Source organism: Montipora capricornis, chromosome 11, assembly GCF_036669925.1.
Source record: "Montipora capricornis isolate CH-2021 chromosome 11, ASM3666992v2, whole genome shotgun sequence".
NCBI classification, from domain to species: domain Eukaryota; kingdom Metazoa; phylum Cnidaria; class Anthozoa; order Scleractinia; family Acroporidae; genus Montipora; species Montipora capricornis.
In genome coordinates this window covers 30,981,690-31,001,305 of record NC_090893.1, presented here as the reverse complement: position 1 = coordinate 31,001,305, position 19,616 = coordinate 30,981,690, and the positions used below count along the sequence as shown (strand labels likewise).

The 19,616-nt window shown below is 39.4% G+C and overlaps 1 protein-coding gene across 1 annotated transcript; it reads left to right on the top strand.

Annotated features, from left to right (window-relative positions):
• The first annotated feature begins 7,216 nt into the window (after positions 1–7,216).
• Positions 7,217–7,765, top strand: LOC138023369 (dynein heavy chain, cytoplasmic-like). The gene has a single exon (XM_068870380.1). The coding sequence runs from the start codon at positions 7,217–7,219 to the stop codon at positions 7,763–7,765; it is 549 nt and encodes a 182-aa protein (XP_068726481.1).
• Positions 7,766–19,616: the final 11,851 nt, after the last annotated feature.

The following is a 19,616-nucleotide window of genomic DNA, read 5'->3' as shown; positions in this document are numbered from 1 at the left end:
GAAGCCACCGGGTAACTATACATTTGATATTTAAGACCTTGTTTCTGCTTTGTAATTATTACTTATGAGCACATACATATTTCTTAGATTTCGAACGCACTCCTCGTCACGTATGCTACTGAATAAAATGGAACTGTGATAAGCCTGTGTTTGAAACCGATGGTGTTAAAGGACCGTGAACAACGAACCATGAGAACCATTTGAATTAAAACTGACTGAAATTCAGTTCAAAAACCGTGTCCTTTGTTCACTTTGCTTCCAAACATAAATCGAATTTGTACAAACATGACTGATAACGTCTGATAAAGCAAGCGCCCAACTACAGCCACGGCCAAATAGAGGCGGAAATCGTAAAATACTTTTCCACGGCGAAAAACATGCTAAGGTAAAGACACACGTAAGACGTTTTATAAGATACTTCGGACAGATCGCCCTTAATTATAAGCCTGGTTCTCATATGCCGCCGATGTATCTGCGACGTAGCCGCCGGTATCACCTGGGATACTTCTCAGACGAATGAGAACATGCGCCCGCCGGCAACTGGAGCCATCGCAGAGCTTTACCGCCGGCATGCCTGCGAAGTTGAACTCAAGTCAACTTCGCAGACATGCTGTGCCGGCGGCCATATCGCAGGTGCATTGGCGGCATATGAGAACCAGGCTTTAAGGTGGCTGGAGCCAGTTTCACTTAAGAGACATTCTTATCAGAAGGTCTATAACTACAGCACTGTCTCACGTAACAGCAATGTTATGGTTCCATAAGAAAGACTAATATTTGCTTAACAAAATGCGCCTACTATTGTAACGTAATAGGTTACCATGGCAACATGAAAACACTCCAAAAACACCCTATATTTCGTCTTTACTTGCTAATATCTCAAAAATGAACTCAGTCACCCCCATTTTTATTGTAGAATATTAAGAAGCAATCTGAGAAATAAATATCAGCAAAGCTTAAAAAAATTATTGGGTGCCAATTTAGAGCTACCTTAATTTTTCGAAAAATTTATGGTAGTGGCAAATTACTTCTCGACCAACCTACGTTCCCCACTCCCCCCCCCCCCCCCCCAACTGATTTAATTCCTTACCGGGAGGCATCCCTGGAACATCTTCCTCCTGTAACGAAGATTGTGGAGATGTCGTCAATATCAATATTAAGGGCATGATGCAAGTACATATCCTATTTCTGAGATATGAGTTCATTCTTCTCAAGCCAGAGAATGAATACTAAGCTTCGGCAGAACTAAAAGGCAGTGTATCTTCCCCCTCACCCCCAATCAAACCTGTAGGTCTTTTTACTTCTTGTCTAACAACCAAATTTTCGCATCGACTGAATCGTTCATTGCTACTCAACTGAGTGTTTTTTTTTTTTAATGAAACACGCGTTGGTGCGAGACTCCATGTTTCTTGGGTACGTCCGGAACCCGACCACCGATTTGGTTTTCAATGAAATAAAGAAAACGAACGATCAGCTGTTGAATGCTCACGTTGCCGTCAAAGCCTTTAAACTGGTTATTTCTCGCCGTCAGTTGCACAGAGTGCGACAAAAATATGTAGTCCTTTTTCCCAACCTCGTTCCCAGGGTCTCTCTTCTCTGCCTCCATTGTCGTTGACGACAATGGAGGCAGAGAAGAGAGACCCTGGGAACGAGGTTGCCTTTTTCCCTCTCGTATGGATTCCTGCAGTCCACAGTTTCAGCTTCGTATTCCCGATTCCAGATTTTCATAGCAACCAAGCCTGCATCGTGCACACGCGGTCACTAAGGTTTTCGCATGCTGTAGTTCACGAACGAGTTAAAAAAATGGGCAGAAGGAGATCTAAACGTAAGCCAGCACCGAAAAGGAGGCAGGATCCCCTGGATAAGCAGTTCAACTGCCCCTTTTGCAACCACGAAAAGAGTTGTGAGGTTAAAATGTAAGTTAAAAAGGGGAAGTTAGTAGTGTTATTCATCCAATAAATTTACCTATTTTATCTGCACTTCTCTCTCATTACCTCGGGTCTTTCTATTCATATCTATCTAGCATTGGCTTTCTACCAATGATTCCTTGGCTTGATCCTTGCACTGCAGTTGCAGTCCTGCGTAGGTTTAAGCTGTCGGTTCTGTACTCTGCTTTGAGGAGTTTTCCTCTCTGTACATGTACTCTGACTTAATTCTCTCTTCACAAAAACCAATTGAATTGATTTACAGTCTCCCCAGTCCGCAGACCATTTTTCCTTGGGTGTATTTTTTCAAGACTGATGAAACTGAGTGTTTTCTTTTTTTTTCAGGGATCGTGTCAGAAATACAGGACACATCTCGTGTCGAGTTTGCTTAGAAGATTATCAGAGCCCTATCACGTGTATCCTTTTTGTGGCATTCTATGTCAAGTTTACTTTTTTAGTTTGTAGTGGGTATTGCACATGATTACATTGTATGGCAATCTTATGAAGTTCCTAAAACAAGGAATGACCTAAAATGATCTAACAGGACCTAAAATTAGTAGTTCATTTTAGACACCATTGTAGCCCATTTTTAGGTCATTTTAGATCATTTTAGGTCATTCCTGGTTTTATTAACTATGGGCAATCTTATGTCAAAATTAATTTCATAAATTTGTATTGGGTTGCATCATGTGGGAGGTGCGTTGGCCTCATTGTTAGTGTGCTTGACTCCGGATCAAGTGGTCCGTGTTCGGGTCCTGGCCGGGGACATTGTGTTGTGTTCTTGGGCAAGACACTTTACTCCCACGGTGCCTCTCTCCACCCAGGTGTATAAATGGGTACTGGGGAAATGCTGGGGGTAACCCTGCGATGGACTGGCATCCTATCCAGGGGGGAGTAAGCACTTTCTTGTTTTAACGAAAGTAAAATTTTAACATGTCCTCTACATGACAGTTACTTAAGTGCCTAATTCCTCAGAAACATTGCATAATAAAACTGTTATTGAATTCAGTTTTTGGAACATCAATCTACAGTAAATGATCAAGGTCTCCGCAAGTTGTATTAGCAACATTGATTGATTGTACACATCGGATCTCTTTGCACACTTCAGTGACCAGATAAAATATACTATAAGTAGATTTTGATGAGGAAGAAAGGCCAGAGTACCTCAAGTAAAACCCTTAGTTCAGGTTTAGATCAAGTGATACTTGGCCCACATGCAATTGCATGGAATGGAGGAGCAGATGATGACATCAGCCTGACTTTCTTGATGGTGACATTAAGAGGGCTCAGGCTCTGGAGTTTTGCTGTTTTGTGAACTGGAGTGAAATTTATTGTTAATATTATTGATATAAAAATTTCATTCTTCTTAGCAACCCAAATTATCTATATGCAGTTAACTTTAAGACATGGCAATACCATTTAATTTCTCTTTAACTGACAGTAGAGCTTTCAGAACCTGTTGATGTATATAGCGATTGGATTGACGCTTGTGAAAGTGCAAACCAATAGCCTTTGATGGTCAGGGAAAACTGATACATGTTCAAAGACTTATTTCAAGAGCTTGAGATCAACACATTGATGAGAACAAGATGACAGTCTGAACAGAGAAATCGACGTATTTGGAATAACTTATTTTTGTAAATAGAAAACATTGCCATTATCATCACTGCAAACAATACAAAGAGTTCAAATTGTTCTCTCGTCTTTTGTTGAATCAACATGCCTTTTTAGTGCTCACTGATCTTCTTCCTGAACCTGAGTGCATCATATCATCGATAGATGAATGTTTTGCATTGGTACTAGTAACACCACCTGCAGATTGGAGTATGGGTTCGACAGCAACTTAATTTCCAAGTTTTTCCTTTTAATGATTCAACATCCAAACCCAATGCATGTTCTTGGAACTCACTCCCTAGTTGCATGGTTTTTTTGAAAGATCATTTTAAGGTTGCAAAAGATCAACCTAAACATGGCACTTTGTATGTTCATGAGACATGAGCAGAGATTCCCAATCTATTGCATCAATAAAACGTAAAGTTATTGTATCACCCAGAGTGGTTCTTTGAATTCCAGATCTGGTAAGTGGCTGCAAGTCCACAGGGACTATGAAGTGTCAATCTGGGGTTTGCTGACTGTGTGGGTCTCTTCAATTATCTTTTGAGTGTATGACTTGATTGCATTTGGATCTCTGAGCTTTCTCCTATGTAGGAGATTTGATAAACATAGGAGAAACTAAATGACGTTGACCGTTTTAATGAACAGCGCCGCACTTAATATAACACTAACGCCAAATCTAAACCTACTACAGTCGCAGAACATTTCCACTCCTCTCTCCACAACATCTCTAAGGACATGCAATTAATTCCTAATTTTTGTAACGAAAAAATATTTTCTAACAGACTCGATCCGTAAGGCCAGGGAAGATTTTTTAATTTCAAATGGCAGGATGATTGATCCCAATGGTCTTAATATCTTAATATTTTCTGTTACCCTTCGTATCTGAATTCAAATTTGTTGTAACTGCCATGTTTTATCACATGTTTTCCAGTATTATGTCAACATCCGTTTACTATATAAATGTACATAGAAGCAATCCAATGTAAACTCTCATTGTACCTGAAGAAGGCTGGTTTGGCCAGCCGAAATATAGAACACCACTAAAATCAAATCTATGTTGTATTTTCCCCTACCCAGTAGAGGAAACACTTTGTTACTTGCCATTTTACCTGGTAATCGAAATCACTGATTGGCGAGGAAAATTGCCCAGTTACATGTGTATGTGTTTTGAATTTGTGATTTCATATTTTTTAAAGGGATTCTAAGCATTACATACAAGTAAACATATATGTTTGTGCGACCGTCTAAAAGAATTTCCTTTCCCTCAAGGGATAGCTCTTGTACAGCCAAACTTGTCACTCCAAACCTAGATTCTACTTGTTCGTTAATTTTTGTCGTTCTGGCCAACACTGTACCCCTGTTAAGTCAAGAGTTATTAGTACTATATACTATATTAGTATATACCAAAACAGTGGATAGCGTTGAATGTGCGTGCTGATTGGCTACTCATACTTCGGATATCCATTTTTAGTATATACTAAAACAGTGGACAGCGTTGAACTCGCGTGCTGATTGGCTCGTCAAACTCCGAATATCCTGTGCTATCTACCTCCGAGCAACTCGGGAGAAAATGGCGTCCCGATTTGCATCTGTGACAAGTGAAGAAAACATCCAAATTAATTTTTTGTGGTGTATATTATCTCACTGTTTTAGTATATACTAAAACAACTATTCACCTCAGTGTCGGTGGCTAGCGTTGGATATTTACCTCACCGCTTCGCGGCTCGGTTACTATCCACCGCTAGCGACCTACACTTCGGTGAATAGTTGTTAACTATTCACCCGTGAGCAATTCACATGGAATTTGCGCCTGACATTGTTGTGATCTTTGCAGACATAAAAATGAATTAAAATTGATGTTACGTTTGTGTACGACACATTTTTTATACCTCCTACCCGACATGACTGCATTGTCTCGTTCGTCCAATCACAGTCACGCCGCCTTCATTTTGACGAATTCTAAAAGGGCAGTGTCATGCTATTTTAGTCTTACTTCAAAACACTAAAACACGTCCTTGACTAGATATTCTCCTTCTTTAAACCAAATATTATTTATACACTTGTAAATCACTTTCTAAGACGCCCAACTTTGTAGAACTACAGAGGAAAATTGAATGGCAATGGAAACTTGAAAATTGCTCTTCCGTTTGATACTAACCCCCCCCCCCGTCTTAATTGTTGTTATGTTTATATATATATATATAATTTGCGACTTGTATAGTATGCTGTTCGTTGTTAGTTGATTTTATTCTTTATGTACATTGTTATATTGTTGTGTTGCAAATTAAAGAAAAAATTAAAAAAAAAACAAAAAAAAAAACACGTCCTTGCATCAATGAAAACCACAAAATAATACTGTAGTCTTATTGCCAATGACCACTGAAGTGCACTGAAGCTTTTCTTTGTTGTTTGCAACCAAGAATGGTATGGAGAGGATGGAAATGGATTAATACTTGAAAAAAACTGGCCAGTCTGTGTCTTCACAGAGATACCAATAATTAAATATGAATAGCTCTTTGTGCCATAAATGTATTTCATATCTTGTCAGTGGGTTGTCAGGAATGTTGTACGTGTGAACTAACTAAGGTACTTAATTAGATTCTTACCCATTTTTGACCTAAAAGCAGCAAATTAAGCAAATTTTCAGTGCCTCTTTAAAAACATTTTTTTAAAAAGTGTCATTAACAAACTATGGTCTGGGACCCTTTGTTAAAGCGGGTCAGGGTTACGAAGCGGGTTACAATGGAGTGTTAAAGCTACCATCTAAGGTCGCTAGCAGGGCTGCTATTGCATTGTCTGCAGGTTGAAATGAAAGTTTAATCTTTGTCAATTGATTACAATTTATGTGGAAATTGTAACGGTGGGAACTTTTTATCTAGGAATAAGGAATATTTGACTCAATTTGGTGGGTTCCTGAGAATTTAGTGTGCAGCCTTGGATTTTTATTATGACCGTTGACAACCGAGGAATTGAAAATGACTCAAATCGTATCGAATCTGAAAAAAAAAAAACACACACACACAGGAAGGAAGTGACCCACAATGGCAATAATGCTAGCCTTTTTTTAATTGAGGATTTTTTCGTATAAATGTCTTTTCAAGTCAGTTTTCGGGATTCCCATACAAATCCTTAAATTTTTGTTGGCCCCCACCCGACACTTAGCTTGGGGTACCTGTGGTTCCTCCGCCCTCCAGTAATCACATGTTTTGCTTCAAGACATACTATTTACTGCTTCATTCAACAAACAGATGCTCTAAAATTAGATTTTCCCTATCATAACTCCGGTTATTTGACCACTGGGATTTAGCCCAAATCTTGACCGGGAAATAACATTTTTATCCCCCCCCCCCCTCCCCCCTTTCAGGACCTCTTAAGACACTCCACACACCCCCACAAAGAAAGGGGAGGGTAAGGCCTCTGTATTTCCCAGTACGATGAAGGTAATGTTTACCAATCAAAATTAATAATTTACTTTTGGGATTTAGAGTCCTCTTAAATTTAAACTGATTAGCAAAATGTACCACACTTCTATGTTTTTCATTCTTCCCCACCCCAGAAAGGACCGATTATTCATTATCACGTGACTATTGAACGTGGTAGATACTGAAGTCGAAGCCGGTGAAGAAAGAAGTTCATATTTTCGATCAAAGAAATGTTGTAGTCGCATTTGACCCACCATGGAGGGTGCCTCGGATGGAGGACTTGGTTCTCCAACTCCTCCAGAAGCGGCTGTGGTGGATGTGAAAAATTTTAGCAATTATTTGCGTCGAGTTGTACCACTTCTTCTAGAAGGCGACCCAGAAGTCCCCATCGAGCTCGACACGACTTTGAAAGACCCACTGCATGTGGACTACATAACAAAATTTCTGGCCGATGCCCAGACAAGAAGCCTTCTTGTGACACGAACACCACTCAAAGACGAAGAAGAAAGCGATGAAACTTCTTCCACTGAGAGCGGAGCGGAATCCGAGCGAGAAAGAGCCATATACTCCATCGATTTGGGTATTCATTACACCGCGCCTAAACTGTCCAGTGTGGCCTTCATCAAACGAGGAGCGATAGTTGATGCTGACAAAAAGATTACCTCGCAAGTTCGTGTGATCAATCTTAACGAAGGATCGCCTTATGAAACACTTCATTCCTACATAAGCAATGCAGTGGCGCCGTATTGTCATGCCGGAAGCCGTGAGTTCAACTCCGGCCGGATCAACACTCAGGGTCTTTAAATAACTGAGGAGAAAGTGCTGCCTTTGCAACTACATCTGCAAATGGTTAGACTTTCAAGTCTTCTCGGATAAGGATGATAAGACGGAGGTCCCGTCTCACAGGCCTTGTTCATTAACTCTGTGGGACATTAAAGATCCCACACACAATACGAAAAGAGTAGTGGATAGTGTTCCTGGTGTTGTGGTCTGACCTTTCCAGCATGTGGTCGGCTTGGCAGGATTAGCTTGAAGGGCGTCTGTGTGAATGAGACCACAATTGTGTATAACAGCCAGAGGTCAGGCTACTTAGCCAAGTGCTGGAAACCAGTCTAAAGTCTAAAGTCCGTGAAGCGTTTTACTTATGCAAATGTTAACGGTTTGCCTGATTATGTGTCACTTTTGAACAATGAAACGTTGGCGGTTATCTTAAGTTCAGGAATATACCCATACATGTACAGTCCCTCTTTAAGTTAAAGGCAATTCAGAATGCTGCAGGTACAAAACACAAGTCTCAGGTCACAGGTCTCATTCATAGGTCTCATTCATAGGTTTCATTCATAGGTCTCTGTTTTTCCAATACAGAAACAAGCCTAAACATTCATTTAAGCAACCTTTAGGCTCAATTAGACGTAAAACAAGACCTTTTAGGCCTAGGGTTAGCTTTAATGAATGTTTACAAGGCTGCTGCCTAACGGTCACCCTGTCGCCTGGGGCGCCTTACTTGGCAGCGCTTGCGACCACATTTTTATTTATTTACTTATTTATTTATATACATTATTTATACAGAAATTCCAGTTCAGAATAGCTGGTTTAAATGGAGATCTGTACAAAATGATATGAATAAGTAATAAAATATGTAAATGAAAGCAAAAAATTATTCGAAGAGTTCATGGAGGCGAAAAATTAACTAAGAAGATTTTGATGTTTCTTGACTCTCAGTTTAAAACTAGTGAGAGACTGATCATGGCTTAAGATACGAGGAAGAGTGTTCCAGGATTTGGCGGCATTGCACTTAAAAGATGTTTGAAATTTAGTAGTTTTGGCAAGAGGCAGGCGGATAAGGTCTTTGTTCCTAGTGTCGTAGTTATGGTTCTGCTCCGAGGAGTGGAAGTAGTCTAGTAGATGTGCTGGAGCCAAGCCATTGATACACTTATAGACCTGTATGCACTTTTGGTGTTCCCTGCGGCATTGTAGGGATGGCCACTTCAATGTTTGCTGTATATCGGTATCGGTAGCCTTGCGACCCGCAATTATTCCCGCAGCTCGCTTGAGAAGACGGTCAAGCTTTAGGTAGTTCTTGTTTCGCTGACCACAACCATCCCACACAACGCAACAGTAATCGAATAACGGTAGAACCATAGCATTAAACAGAGTAATGCAAGCTTCTTTTAGGATGACTTTTCGGGCTCTACGTAGCATTCCAAGGCGGTACGAGATTTTATTTCCGATATGTTCAATGTGTTGTTCCATGTTAGGCATGGATCCAGAATCACGCCCAGATACATGTGACATTTCTCGCATTGCAAATTATAGTTACATCCCTTTTCAAACTGACTGGCTTTAAATTAATTCTTTTCAGTTCTAAAAATTAATATTCAACTGACTGAAACAAGGTTCAAACAATGCTCTAATTACGGTAACCTAATATAATTTAGACTAACAGGTAATTGCCACAAGTCAACTTCTTTGAGTTGAGTGATGAAGTTGTGCGAGTGTCACAACTGCAAGCAGCAAGTTGACTTGTTTCAACTTGCAGGGATTTGAATCACTAGAGCCTCAATTTTTGGTGCGAAAAGATAATTTTTGTCTGCAAGACTGCTGCCAGGTTAAATGGCATTGAATGTGACAACTCTGACCCAAACACTAAAATTTTAATCACCAAACTTAAGAGAAATTATGTGTATCCAGTGTGGGGTACGTAATGTACACTGTATTGCACAAGTATAATTATTCTTAGTATTCATTAATTTAAATATTCATATCACGAACATGCAAGGCTGCTTAGCACATGACATGCACGACTGGAAAGAAATCAATGCTGACATTTGAGGAGATAAGCTTTTTTAGACGGGCTCTCACCACCAAAGACACAAGCATGTGAAATTGTGGAAGAATTGTTGGTTGTTATCTTGATCTGTTTCACAAACACTCTAGTCTACAGTCATGTACAGTATGTCAATAAATACTATTGTGTAGCAACAAAAAAAAAAAATGGACTTAACAAGAGAAAGTTTTTCAATTAATTATTTATTAATATTATTAGTCTGTTAAAGTTTTCTTGGCTGAAAAGTGCCTTATCAAGTCTCAAAAGCTTGGGTAAGCTGTGCACATGAATTTGACTACTTACTGTAATAACGCAAGACTTACATTGGCCATTGTTAACCCCAGGTGCTACTGAGCAATTAAATGAGGGCTGCATCCCACCATAGTTCTAAGGAAAGGAAACAACTGTATTAATATTATAACAAGACTACAATGTAAACAACTCTTTCTGGCCATAGATGTTCTTTAATGAGACAATCTTTTAGCCTTAAGGACGGACACATTAGCTACAGTACCGGTCAAAGGGATTGCAGCATTACACGCGCGTAAAACGCATGTATTACACGCACATTACACGCAGTGTCCACGCACCTTACACGCAAACACACGAAAATGCGTGTAATTACACGCGTGTAACTTTGACTCGGTAGACCTGATATTGCGTGTAATTTTACACGCAGTCGTTCAACTGGAACTCATTAAGTGCGTGTAGTGAGAACAGAATATTAAAAGTGCGTGTAATGAAAACAAAACATTCACCTTGTGTAACATTTATCGTAAAGGGACTGCATTGTGATATAGTTTAATCTTTCGCCCTCTTGCTTTTGGTCGTAAAACGTTCCCGATAAACTAAAACATAAACTAAAACTAAAACATAAACTAAAACTAATGGAGCAAAATTGTAATACCTTTGGAGCGCGATCCATTTCCTCGATCATTGACTTAGTTTCTTATCAATGAAGGGGTAGTTTCTAAAGAAACCGTGGTGCTGCGTCGGTGGGGAAGTAGTATACAAAAATTTGGTTTTGTCAACAGAGTTGATAATGTAAATTGGCCACCGTACAGAGATTCTAAAAGCTGACGTTTCGAGCGTTAGCCCTTCGCTCTGACGAAGGGCTAACGCTCGAAACGTCAGCTTTTAGAATCTCTGTACGGTAGCCAATTTACATTATCAACTCCGTTGATAAAACCAAATTTTAGTTTCTTATCAGTTATGTCATTTGCTGAAGTGTAACTGTTTCTCGTCCAATGGAAAGCATTGTAGGAACAAAAACTAGTTTCCAGGCTCATTGGCGAAAAAATGCGCGGAAACTGCTTACGATCTTTCTTACGAACTTTCATCTTGCGAACGAAATGGTTTTTTTTTCTTCAATGTTCAGGAAAATGAGGGTTTCAAAACAGTCAATTTCTTCGGCTTTTATGTTTTTGAGGATGTCAAGGAGCTGCTTTATCACTAATATCAGGTTTTTCTTCTGTTTTTTGCGGAAAATATCGGAATTATGCGGAAGATGTGGATTTCAGTGAATTATGCGGATCCGCATCGCCGCATCCTGTCAGATGCCATGATACTTATATCATTTCCTTGGCTGATTCATTCATCATGGGAACATCAGACCCCACAAATGACCAGTTCTCCACATCTGTGGCTTCATACATGTAGCTCAGTTGGTTAGAGCATCGCACCAGCATCACAAGGTCACAGGTTTAAACCCCGTTGAAGTTCTGAATTTTTCAGGCTTCTCTACACAATCGATAAAATTGTGTTCATAACTGTGAGGATCATGGCTTCACTTGATTATAATTTTCATTGTGTAGCCAGCTTCATGTAAACATAATGACAACCCTCAGCTTTAAGCCTATGAAAGTTGTTTTGCCTATGTTGATATACAATGTACAATGTACTGTACTGCAGATTCTTATGAACTGAAACAAACTCATCTCAAGACCATCACCAAAAAGAGTCACTTTTGTCTTTTTTAAATCTTTCTTACCGGCGGGACAGGAACTAGAGGATGATTCATTCTCCTCATTTGCATGGGTTGACCTTTTAAAAAAAACGAAGAACAAACACGGTTCAATCCAGTGCGATGTTTTATTAATTCAAACTACAATTTGCAAAGGTTGTTTACATGTACATTTGACTTAAGGACGTTCACTACTGCGCATTTTTTCACGCATGTCACGCATACGTCATGCATCGCAGACCCATTCTCGTTCCCAGAGCTGCGATCCTCTTGGCCAGTGCCTCGGATCGAGAGCTCTGGCAGGTTCCAATTTAACAGTCCGCGATTCACGGACTTCCGATCGTTCTGCGCAGTCTCAAATTTTTTTCAAAATGGCGGACCAAGGCAAATCTCTTACACGAGGCGTTGAATCATTAAATGGAAATTCTAGATTTAAGCGACATCACATTGAAAGGAAAGAAGTACGAGGGTTTGAAGCTATCTGTGCTTGTCATTTCGCTGTTAAATACCTCAAATACACGATCAAATTTTTAAGATGAGAGAGGGAGGACTGAATTTTAAAAGAGAGTTCGGTTGACAGGAGCTGAAGACAGGGATCAAGTTGCACTGAATTAAATGCTGTACGTGTTAAATACATCCGAGTGATAATACTTTCGCATGTGAAATGTTCTAAGCTCTATTGAAGTAGCGGTGGCGCGGTGGCCTCATGGTTAGTGCGCTCGACTCCGGATCGAGTGGTCCGGGTTCGGGGCCTGGCAGGGGACATTGTGTTGTGTTCTTGGGCAAGACACTTTACTCTCACGGTGCCTCTCTCCACCCAGGTGTATAAATGGGTACCGGCGTAATGCTGGGGGTAACCCTGCGATGGACTAGCATCCCATCCAGGGGGGAGTACAAATACTCCTAGTCGCTTCATGCTACAGAAACTGGAGATAAGCGCCGGCCTGATGAGCCTTCTGGCTCGTAAGCGGAGACTTTACCTTTACCTTTTTTACCTATTGAAGTAGAGACAATAATATTATAATGCGTAAGTAAACAACCTTGAAATTAGCATTTATTACTAAAAATAAATGATCAGATATACTGGTAATAAATTATTTTCTTATGTTTTGCAGCTAAAAGCCTGCCTAATGGTCCTAATGTTACCAATTTTGTCTGTTACCTAGGAATTATGTATACTTTTTTTATCAACTTGTAATAATCATAATAAACACTACTTTATTTAAGTGTCAATGGATTTAGCACTACAGAACTAATTGGGGAAACCAATGAAATTACCTCAAATCAAATATGTTTTTTGTGGATGTGGTAAAACCGGAGTACCCGGAGAAAAACCTTTCGCAATAGAGAAGAGAGCCAACAAACTCAACCCACATATGACTCTGAGTTTGGGAATTGAATCCAGACCACATTGGTGCGAGGCGAGTGCTCTTACCACTGCGCAACCCCTGCTCCCTGACTGACTGGATCAAATCTGTATATTTGCACCCAGTACTTAATTTACTCTGTAACTGTTGAACTTTAAAGTTAAATTTCAGTTAAAATGAATTCAACCTGAATAATTATTGTTTGATTCCCAATGATTTCCTTTGTATTTTAAACCTACTGATGATAAATAATGATGTTGGGGGGACAAATCTTGATCAAAATGTAACTACATGCAGGACGAAGTCATTTAAGTTGCCTGAATTTTACATAAATATTAATGTGTTTACATATTTTTAGAAAATATATATCATTGGACACCTTGTTCGTACATCTTGGCACTAGCAAAACTGAGGAACTATATCACTCTTTTTGCACAGCTTCTTGCACTGGTCGTTGATATCCTTAAGGGTAACGGCCTTAATTGCATCTCCAAAAACCATGTCTTCCATCACAATGTTTCAAAATCTGCTGAGGTTTTGCTCCACTATTCATCATTGTTGACAGTTGTTCGATATATTCACTGTTTTATTCAGTTAACAAATGATACAAAATACCATTAATATTTTTAATGTGAATTTTAACAATGATTGATCACAAATAAATTATTATTCATGGTCTTCATCTTCAGTTTGTTGGTTTGAGCAAATTATTGAAAGTAATAAGATAAATGACTAACTTTGTTGTTCTAAGAGTTATCATAATTTTATTATTATTGCCAATAACAGGCACACTGTATTTTGTGTGTGAATATCATTGCACATTCTAAATTTTAAAATAATTAGGATAGTAAACGCACTCCCATTAATATCGGTCAATAGCTGTGTTTAGATGAGAGTATGTAAACACAGCTGTGACATCACATGAATTTTGATTGGTTATGTGTTGTCAGATGCACCTTTTGATTGGCTGGTTGGAAATATGGGTGTGTATGTTATGCAAACCCTCGACTGTGTCTCGGGTTTGCATAACTGTCGAGAATTCTCCCAACTGCTCTTGGCATTTAGATGAGGCTATGTAAACATGGACAACGTCCTCTATTGCTTAAATAACACAACAAAATATAACTTTTTGATCGGTTGCTTTATCTCAAGAGAAGCACTTCCGGAAGGCAGTTTTCTATTAAGCAATAGCCATTGAAGCAGATTCAACCAAGCCTTTGCCTGTTGGGTGCATCTGGCAAAATAGTCCAAAATGCATGTGGGGCTTCTCTTTTATGGTGCAAACAGGGACAGTCTGAATTATGTTGATCTCTTTTTAGCCGACTAAACATTCGCTCTGACGATGGGCTAACGCTCGGAACGTCAGCTTTCCAAATCATTCATGGTGGTAATTCCACCTTTATCAAAACATGTGATAAAACCAAATTTTCCTGTTAACCGTGACAGTGTATGCAATCAATGTAACATGGAGACAATTTAGCATGTAACGGGGTCCCTCATGCGTGAGCCCAAGTGTTGACGCCTGTCAAAGAATAGGTTATTGGCTAAGCTCTTCTGACCCTACAATTTACCAGTTTAATAAATTATATACTAGCCCAAAACAGCGATGTGAAAGTTAACCAACAGGTACAAATTTACTGTGGCCATAATAATCCTCTGAAAATGAGAACCCAAAAGTTGTTTTTCAGTAGCTGTGTACCAGCAGGAGAATCCTTCAAGCTCTCCTCTGGATAAGAAACTATCCAGAAGATGCAGGTTGTCAAGATCACTTGAGATTGAACTTGACAGGAATTTATCCATTTTTTGGATAGCCCCCCTCCCCCCTTTATCCCCATTTTTCATCAGGGGCTGTAGTCCCTTTTCATCAGGGGTTGCTCTCAACTGAAGCCTTTTGTATCAACCTTAGTTGTATGATTTTCTTATAACTAATGCAAACTGGACATGGAAGGAATCAAGTTCCAACTTTAATGCGATATTACACAAAGAAAATATACTTACAAATTTCATTATTGCAATAAGAGAATGTAACAAAAAAAGTACGCGATAACCGGGTTAGCTGTTGGCTTAATCTTTTCTTCGTCACCACGGACATATTCAAAAGGAGTCAAGGCTTTGCGTTGTTAAACACATGAACAATAATTACACCGTAAACACATGAATCGATCGAGCTTAGTCAAAAATCCTGCGTAACATATAACCAGCTGACCTTGCTCCTTTTTTTCTCGCGTCTCACACCTGGTGAAGGACGGGCTCTGCTGCACAGACTTCCTTCTTTTAGATCGGATAACCGACTCGTGCTGAGCTTTCGAATGAACTACCGTCTTTATAAACTCCTGAAATGTCGTGACCGTAACGTAGCAAGATCTACATATTCGCGATGGTAATAAACCATCGTCGACAGAAATTTTCAAACCAGAAAACTCTTCTCAATCCCGTACGATTCCTTCCCTAATTGTCTTTTCACCAAATAAATCCAAAGGATGGTTGTTACTAATAATATTTCTGTTGCAAGTACGGCAAACAGAAAATAGAATCCCTTCGGCCATTCTCTTCCGATTTCTTCCGGTTATCATTTTTATTGTGTTCCCATCTGACCAATCAATGGCGAGAACGGATTGGAACCGGCCAGAGCTCTCGATCCGAGGCGCTGGCCAAGAGGATCGCAGCTCTGGGAACGAGAATATCGCAGACCACGAAGGTAAACACGATGCTAAAGGTGCAAACATTTTCCACAAGAATGGAACATGAAAACATGTGGCAATATGGGATAGCTGTGGACCCAGGTCTTCTCAGAAATGTCACGCAATGGCGTGACAGTGCGAAAAAACAATCGCTTTGAGAACTTCGCAGCGATTTTACTTTCTTGAATGCTCGGTGACCCCCATTTTTCTTTCCGTAGATCGCTTCCTTTTCTGATTTTGTCTATTTTAACAAAAAACAAAAAAAATCTGTACGTGAGAAGTTACAAATATTTCGCCTTTTATGCTCTTGTGCGACCGAAGTTTTCTTTCTTAGACTATATGTATCGTTTTTCAATGTCTATATTACCTCAGAAAAAGACATCAGCTGCAAAAGTTTGTTTAGTTGTATTAGTTATGTTGAATTGAGTACGTTTACCTGATCTAAATTTCACTAATGTAGCTTTTTTATCGCTGACAGTTGTAAGCTTAAAATAACGCAAGCTTCTAAAAGTGCACCTCATGATCTCGAAAACGAGTACGGTGACCCCCCATTTTTTTTGCCTTTTTGGCAAAAGTAGATCATTACCTTTCAGCGTGGCAAGTTTTAAAAAAATCTGTACGTGGGAACGTTTTGGGCGCGAACGTCCTTAAGTACATGTAAAATGAAAAGAGAAATCAGCCTTTTTCAACTCTGTATCCCTTCAGGCAAGTACAACGTAATTCAGACAATCACAACTACAATGTATGGTGGTGGACAAAACACTGACCCCCAGTCCATGGACAACCCCAGCGGGCTACCCAAATAGACTACCCTAAAAATACTATTTCAAATGAGTACGTTGGTCTATAGATACGTATAAACAGCATTGAAAATAGTTCTTACTTAAGCCTAAACACCCATTTTAAACGATGTTGATCAACAGTATAATAAGTTTAAGCACCCATTTTAAAAAGGTTAGCTTTGGATAATTGTTGTAATGGTCGATTAATTCAGGTAAGTGAAGTGAAACCGGTGCAATTCCTGGATTTAGTTGCAAGTGGCCGTGCGGCCGAGTATCTCGTCTCGCGAGACGATTCTCCTGTGACCTGTGTTTTATACCTGCCGGTTGTTGTTGTTGTTACTTTTCATGATCAGTAGTCATGCACGCGCTTTAGGGCGCGGCTTAGGCGCAGGCAAGGCCTCAGTACCTGGGGTTAATACGGCACACTATTGTATCACCATTCAATTATTATTTTTAGTTGAGAAACTAAATATTTTAAGCAAGAGCCGATACAACGTAGATTTGATTTTAGTGGTGTACTTTATTTCGGCTGGCCAAAGCAGCCTTCTTCGGGTACAATTATTAGTATACGTTACTAGAGTTACTTATTTTTAGTATACGTTTTTAATGCAACCTCAGATTTAACGAACTCTTATTTGTGCGTGCTGGAGAAGTTTGCTAATGCTTTCCAACGTCGTTGATCCGACGGTGTTGACACATTTTCAGTTGGACCTATTGATGTTATGCCTTAAGCTCGTTGGTACCCCGGGATGGAAAAAGGCTTTCATGTACTTGACTGAGATTAAAGCAATGACAAAACCACAATGACGACTGAGACTATGAGGGTGAGGAACATGTGTTAAGAACATGACGATCCCATCACGGAGATCATAATAGGGACAATGACAAATATGATAGATGTTGACGATGCCGATGACGATGACAAATTACGATGTCTCTAACGATGGCGCTGACAATGGACCAAATCGGCTGGCTCAATTTTGTACCCAAGTCAAACCCTTGGGGAATAAAACGTTTTGTTCCAGGTATTTCGATATCTTTCATTGTGAATATTACATTAGAATGGAAATGCAATACACGAAGAATCTTAGCACCAGGAAATTTGAATTGGGTATAACATTGAATTAGCCGATTTGGTCTTTAGGCTATGGCGATAACGATGACGATGACGATGACGATTATGATGATGATGCTAACTGTAATGATGACGTCAACGTTCACTATGTCATTGACGATAACGATGACAATGGTACTGACCATTGCTATGATAATGAGAATGAAGATAAAAATGAAAATGACGTTGACCTCCACAACAATAAAGGTGAAACGGACAATTACTGGCAATGACTATGACTATTCTGGAACAATAACATTGGACATGACGATGCAATGGTAATGACTATGCCTTTGACGATGACCTTTTTACTAAAGATGACGATCAAATACAGTGATGATAGACGCAAAGAAGACGATGCAATGGCAATGACCATGACTGTGAATTTGCTGTGACAATGACATTGGAAATAACGATGCAAAGGCAATGACAATGACGTTTTCACGATAAACGATAAAATACAGTGATGATTAAGGTGGCTCAAACCAGTTTCCAACACTTTCAAGAGACCTTGTTATTAGAAGGATTGACACTACAACAGTTTATCACGTAACAGCAATGTTATGGTACGATGGGAAGCATCAATTGTTGCTAAACAAGTGGCGGAATGTTTTGTGACGTAACACGTTACCATAGCAATAGGAAAGCCTTGAAAAGATACCCTATATTTTGCTTTTAATTGCTCATATCTTAAAACGAACTCGGTGACCCCAATTTTTTATTATACAAAAGTAATCAACAGGCCAAGATAAAACTCTGTGCAAAGTTTAAAAAAGTTCTGTGGAGCGGATTCAGAGCGACCCTAAACTTTCATTTATCAAGTAAAGCAATGATCCTCGCAGTTATGGACGCAATTTTAGCAATTGCGTAGAGAAGCCTAAAAAATTCAGGACTTCAACGGGGTTTGAACCTGTGACTTCGCAACACCAATGCGACGCTCTAACCAACTGAGCTATGAAACCACTGAAGTTGGGAGCTGGTCATTTGTGGGTTTTAATTTCCAGTGAGGAATGAATCAATGAACGAAATGATATAGGAAATGAATCATAGGCTGGACGGCAGATATAAAAGCAAGTAAAGCTATCATCCTCGCAGTTATGGACGCAATTGCTAAAATTGCGTTCATAACTGCGAGGATCATAGCTTTACTTGATTTCATATCCGCAGTTCAGTATATGATTCATTTCATATATCATTTCGTTCATTTACAATTATTTAAGGTGGCTCTGAATGCACACCATATAATTTCATGTTTTTTGTAGTGCCGATAACCAAAACAAATTCTCTAAGAGGCCAGGTCGCTTTACCTGCAGCTTGTTTACAGGGGCCCATATGAATGAAATACACAAGATGGAGTGAATTGGCTATGGGCAGAAGCCCATAGTCGCTTTAATTAACTTTTTGCAAGATAAAATCTTATATTCACACAAAATCCAATGAATTAATATTGGCCCCAGTAAAGTTGGGGGCTAGAAAACGCCAGAACTGCATAACCAAATGCAAGAATGAAGAAGGGATAGGGGACGTGGCGGGATGAAAAATACTCACGAGACTTGCAAAAAGCTTTGACCCTTGACGAGTAGAAGAAGTGAATGAACGCTACATGCCACGTAACGCGTCTGATAATCCCCTGAGAGGAGGGTAATAACATTTGATAATTGCCTAGCCCATTGCGTCACAATAGCATGTGGCTACGCAATATTGCGAACGAAATTCTTATCACATAACTGTTTAAGCAAAGCATTACGAGAAAACAAATACCCTATTTGCTAGCAAATATATATTTTTTAATCTTTGCAGAAAGTTTTATTCTGGCATGCTTATTACATTTCACAAATAAAAAATGGGGATCACCGAGTTCGTTTTTGAGATATGAATAGCTAAAGACAAAATATAGGGTGTTTTTGCAAGGCTTTCCTGT

Excerpts from the sequence above, each read along its gene's own strand:
- LOC138023369 (XM_068870380.1), top strand. The coding sequence starts at position 7,217 with ATGGAGGGTGCCTCGGATGGAGGACTTGGTTCTCCAACTCCTCCAGAA.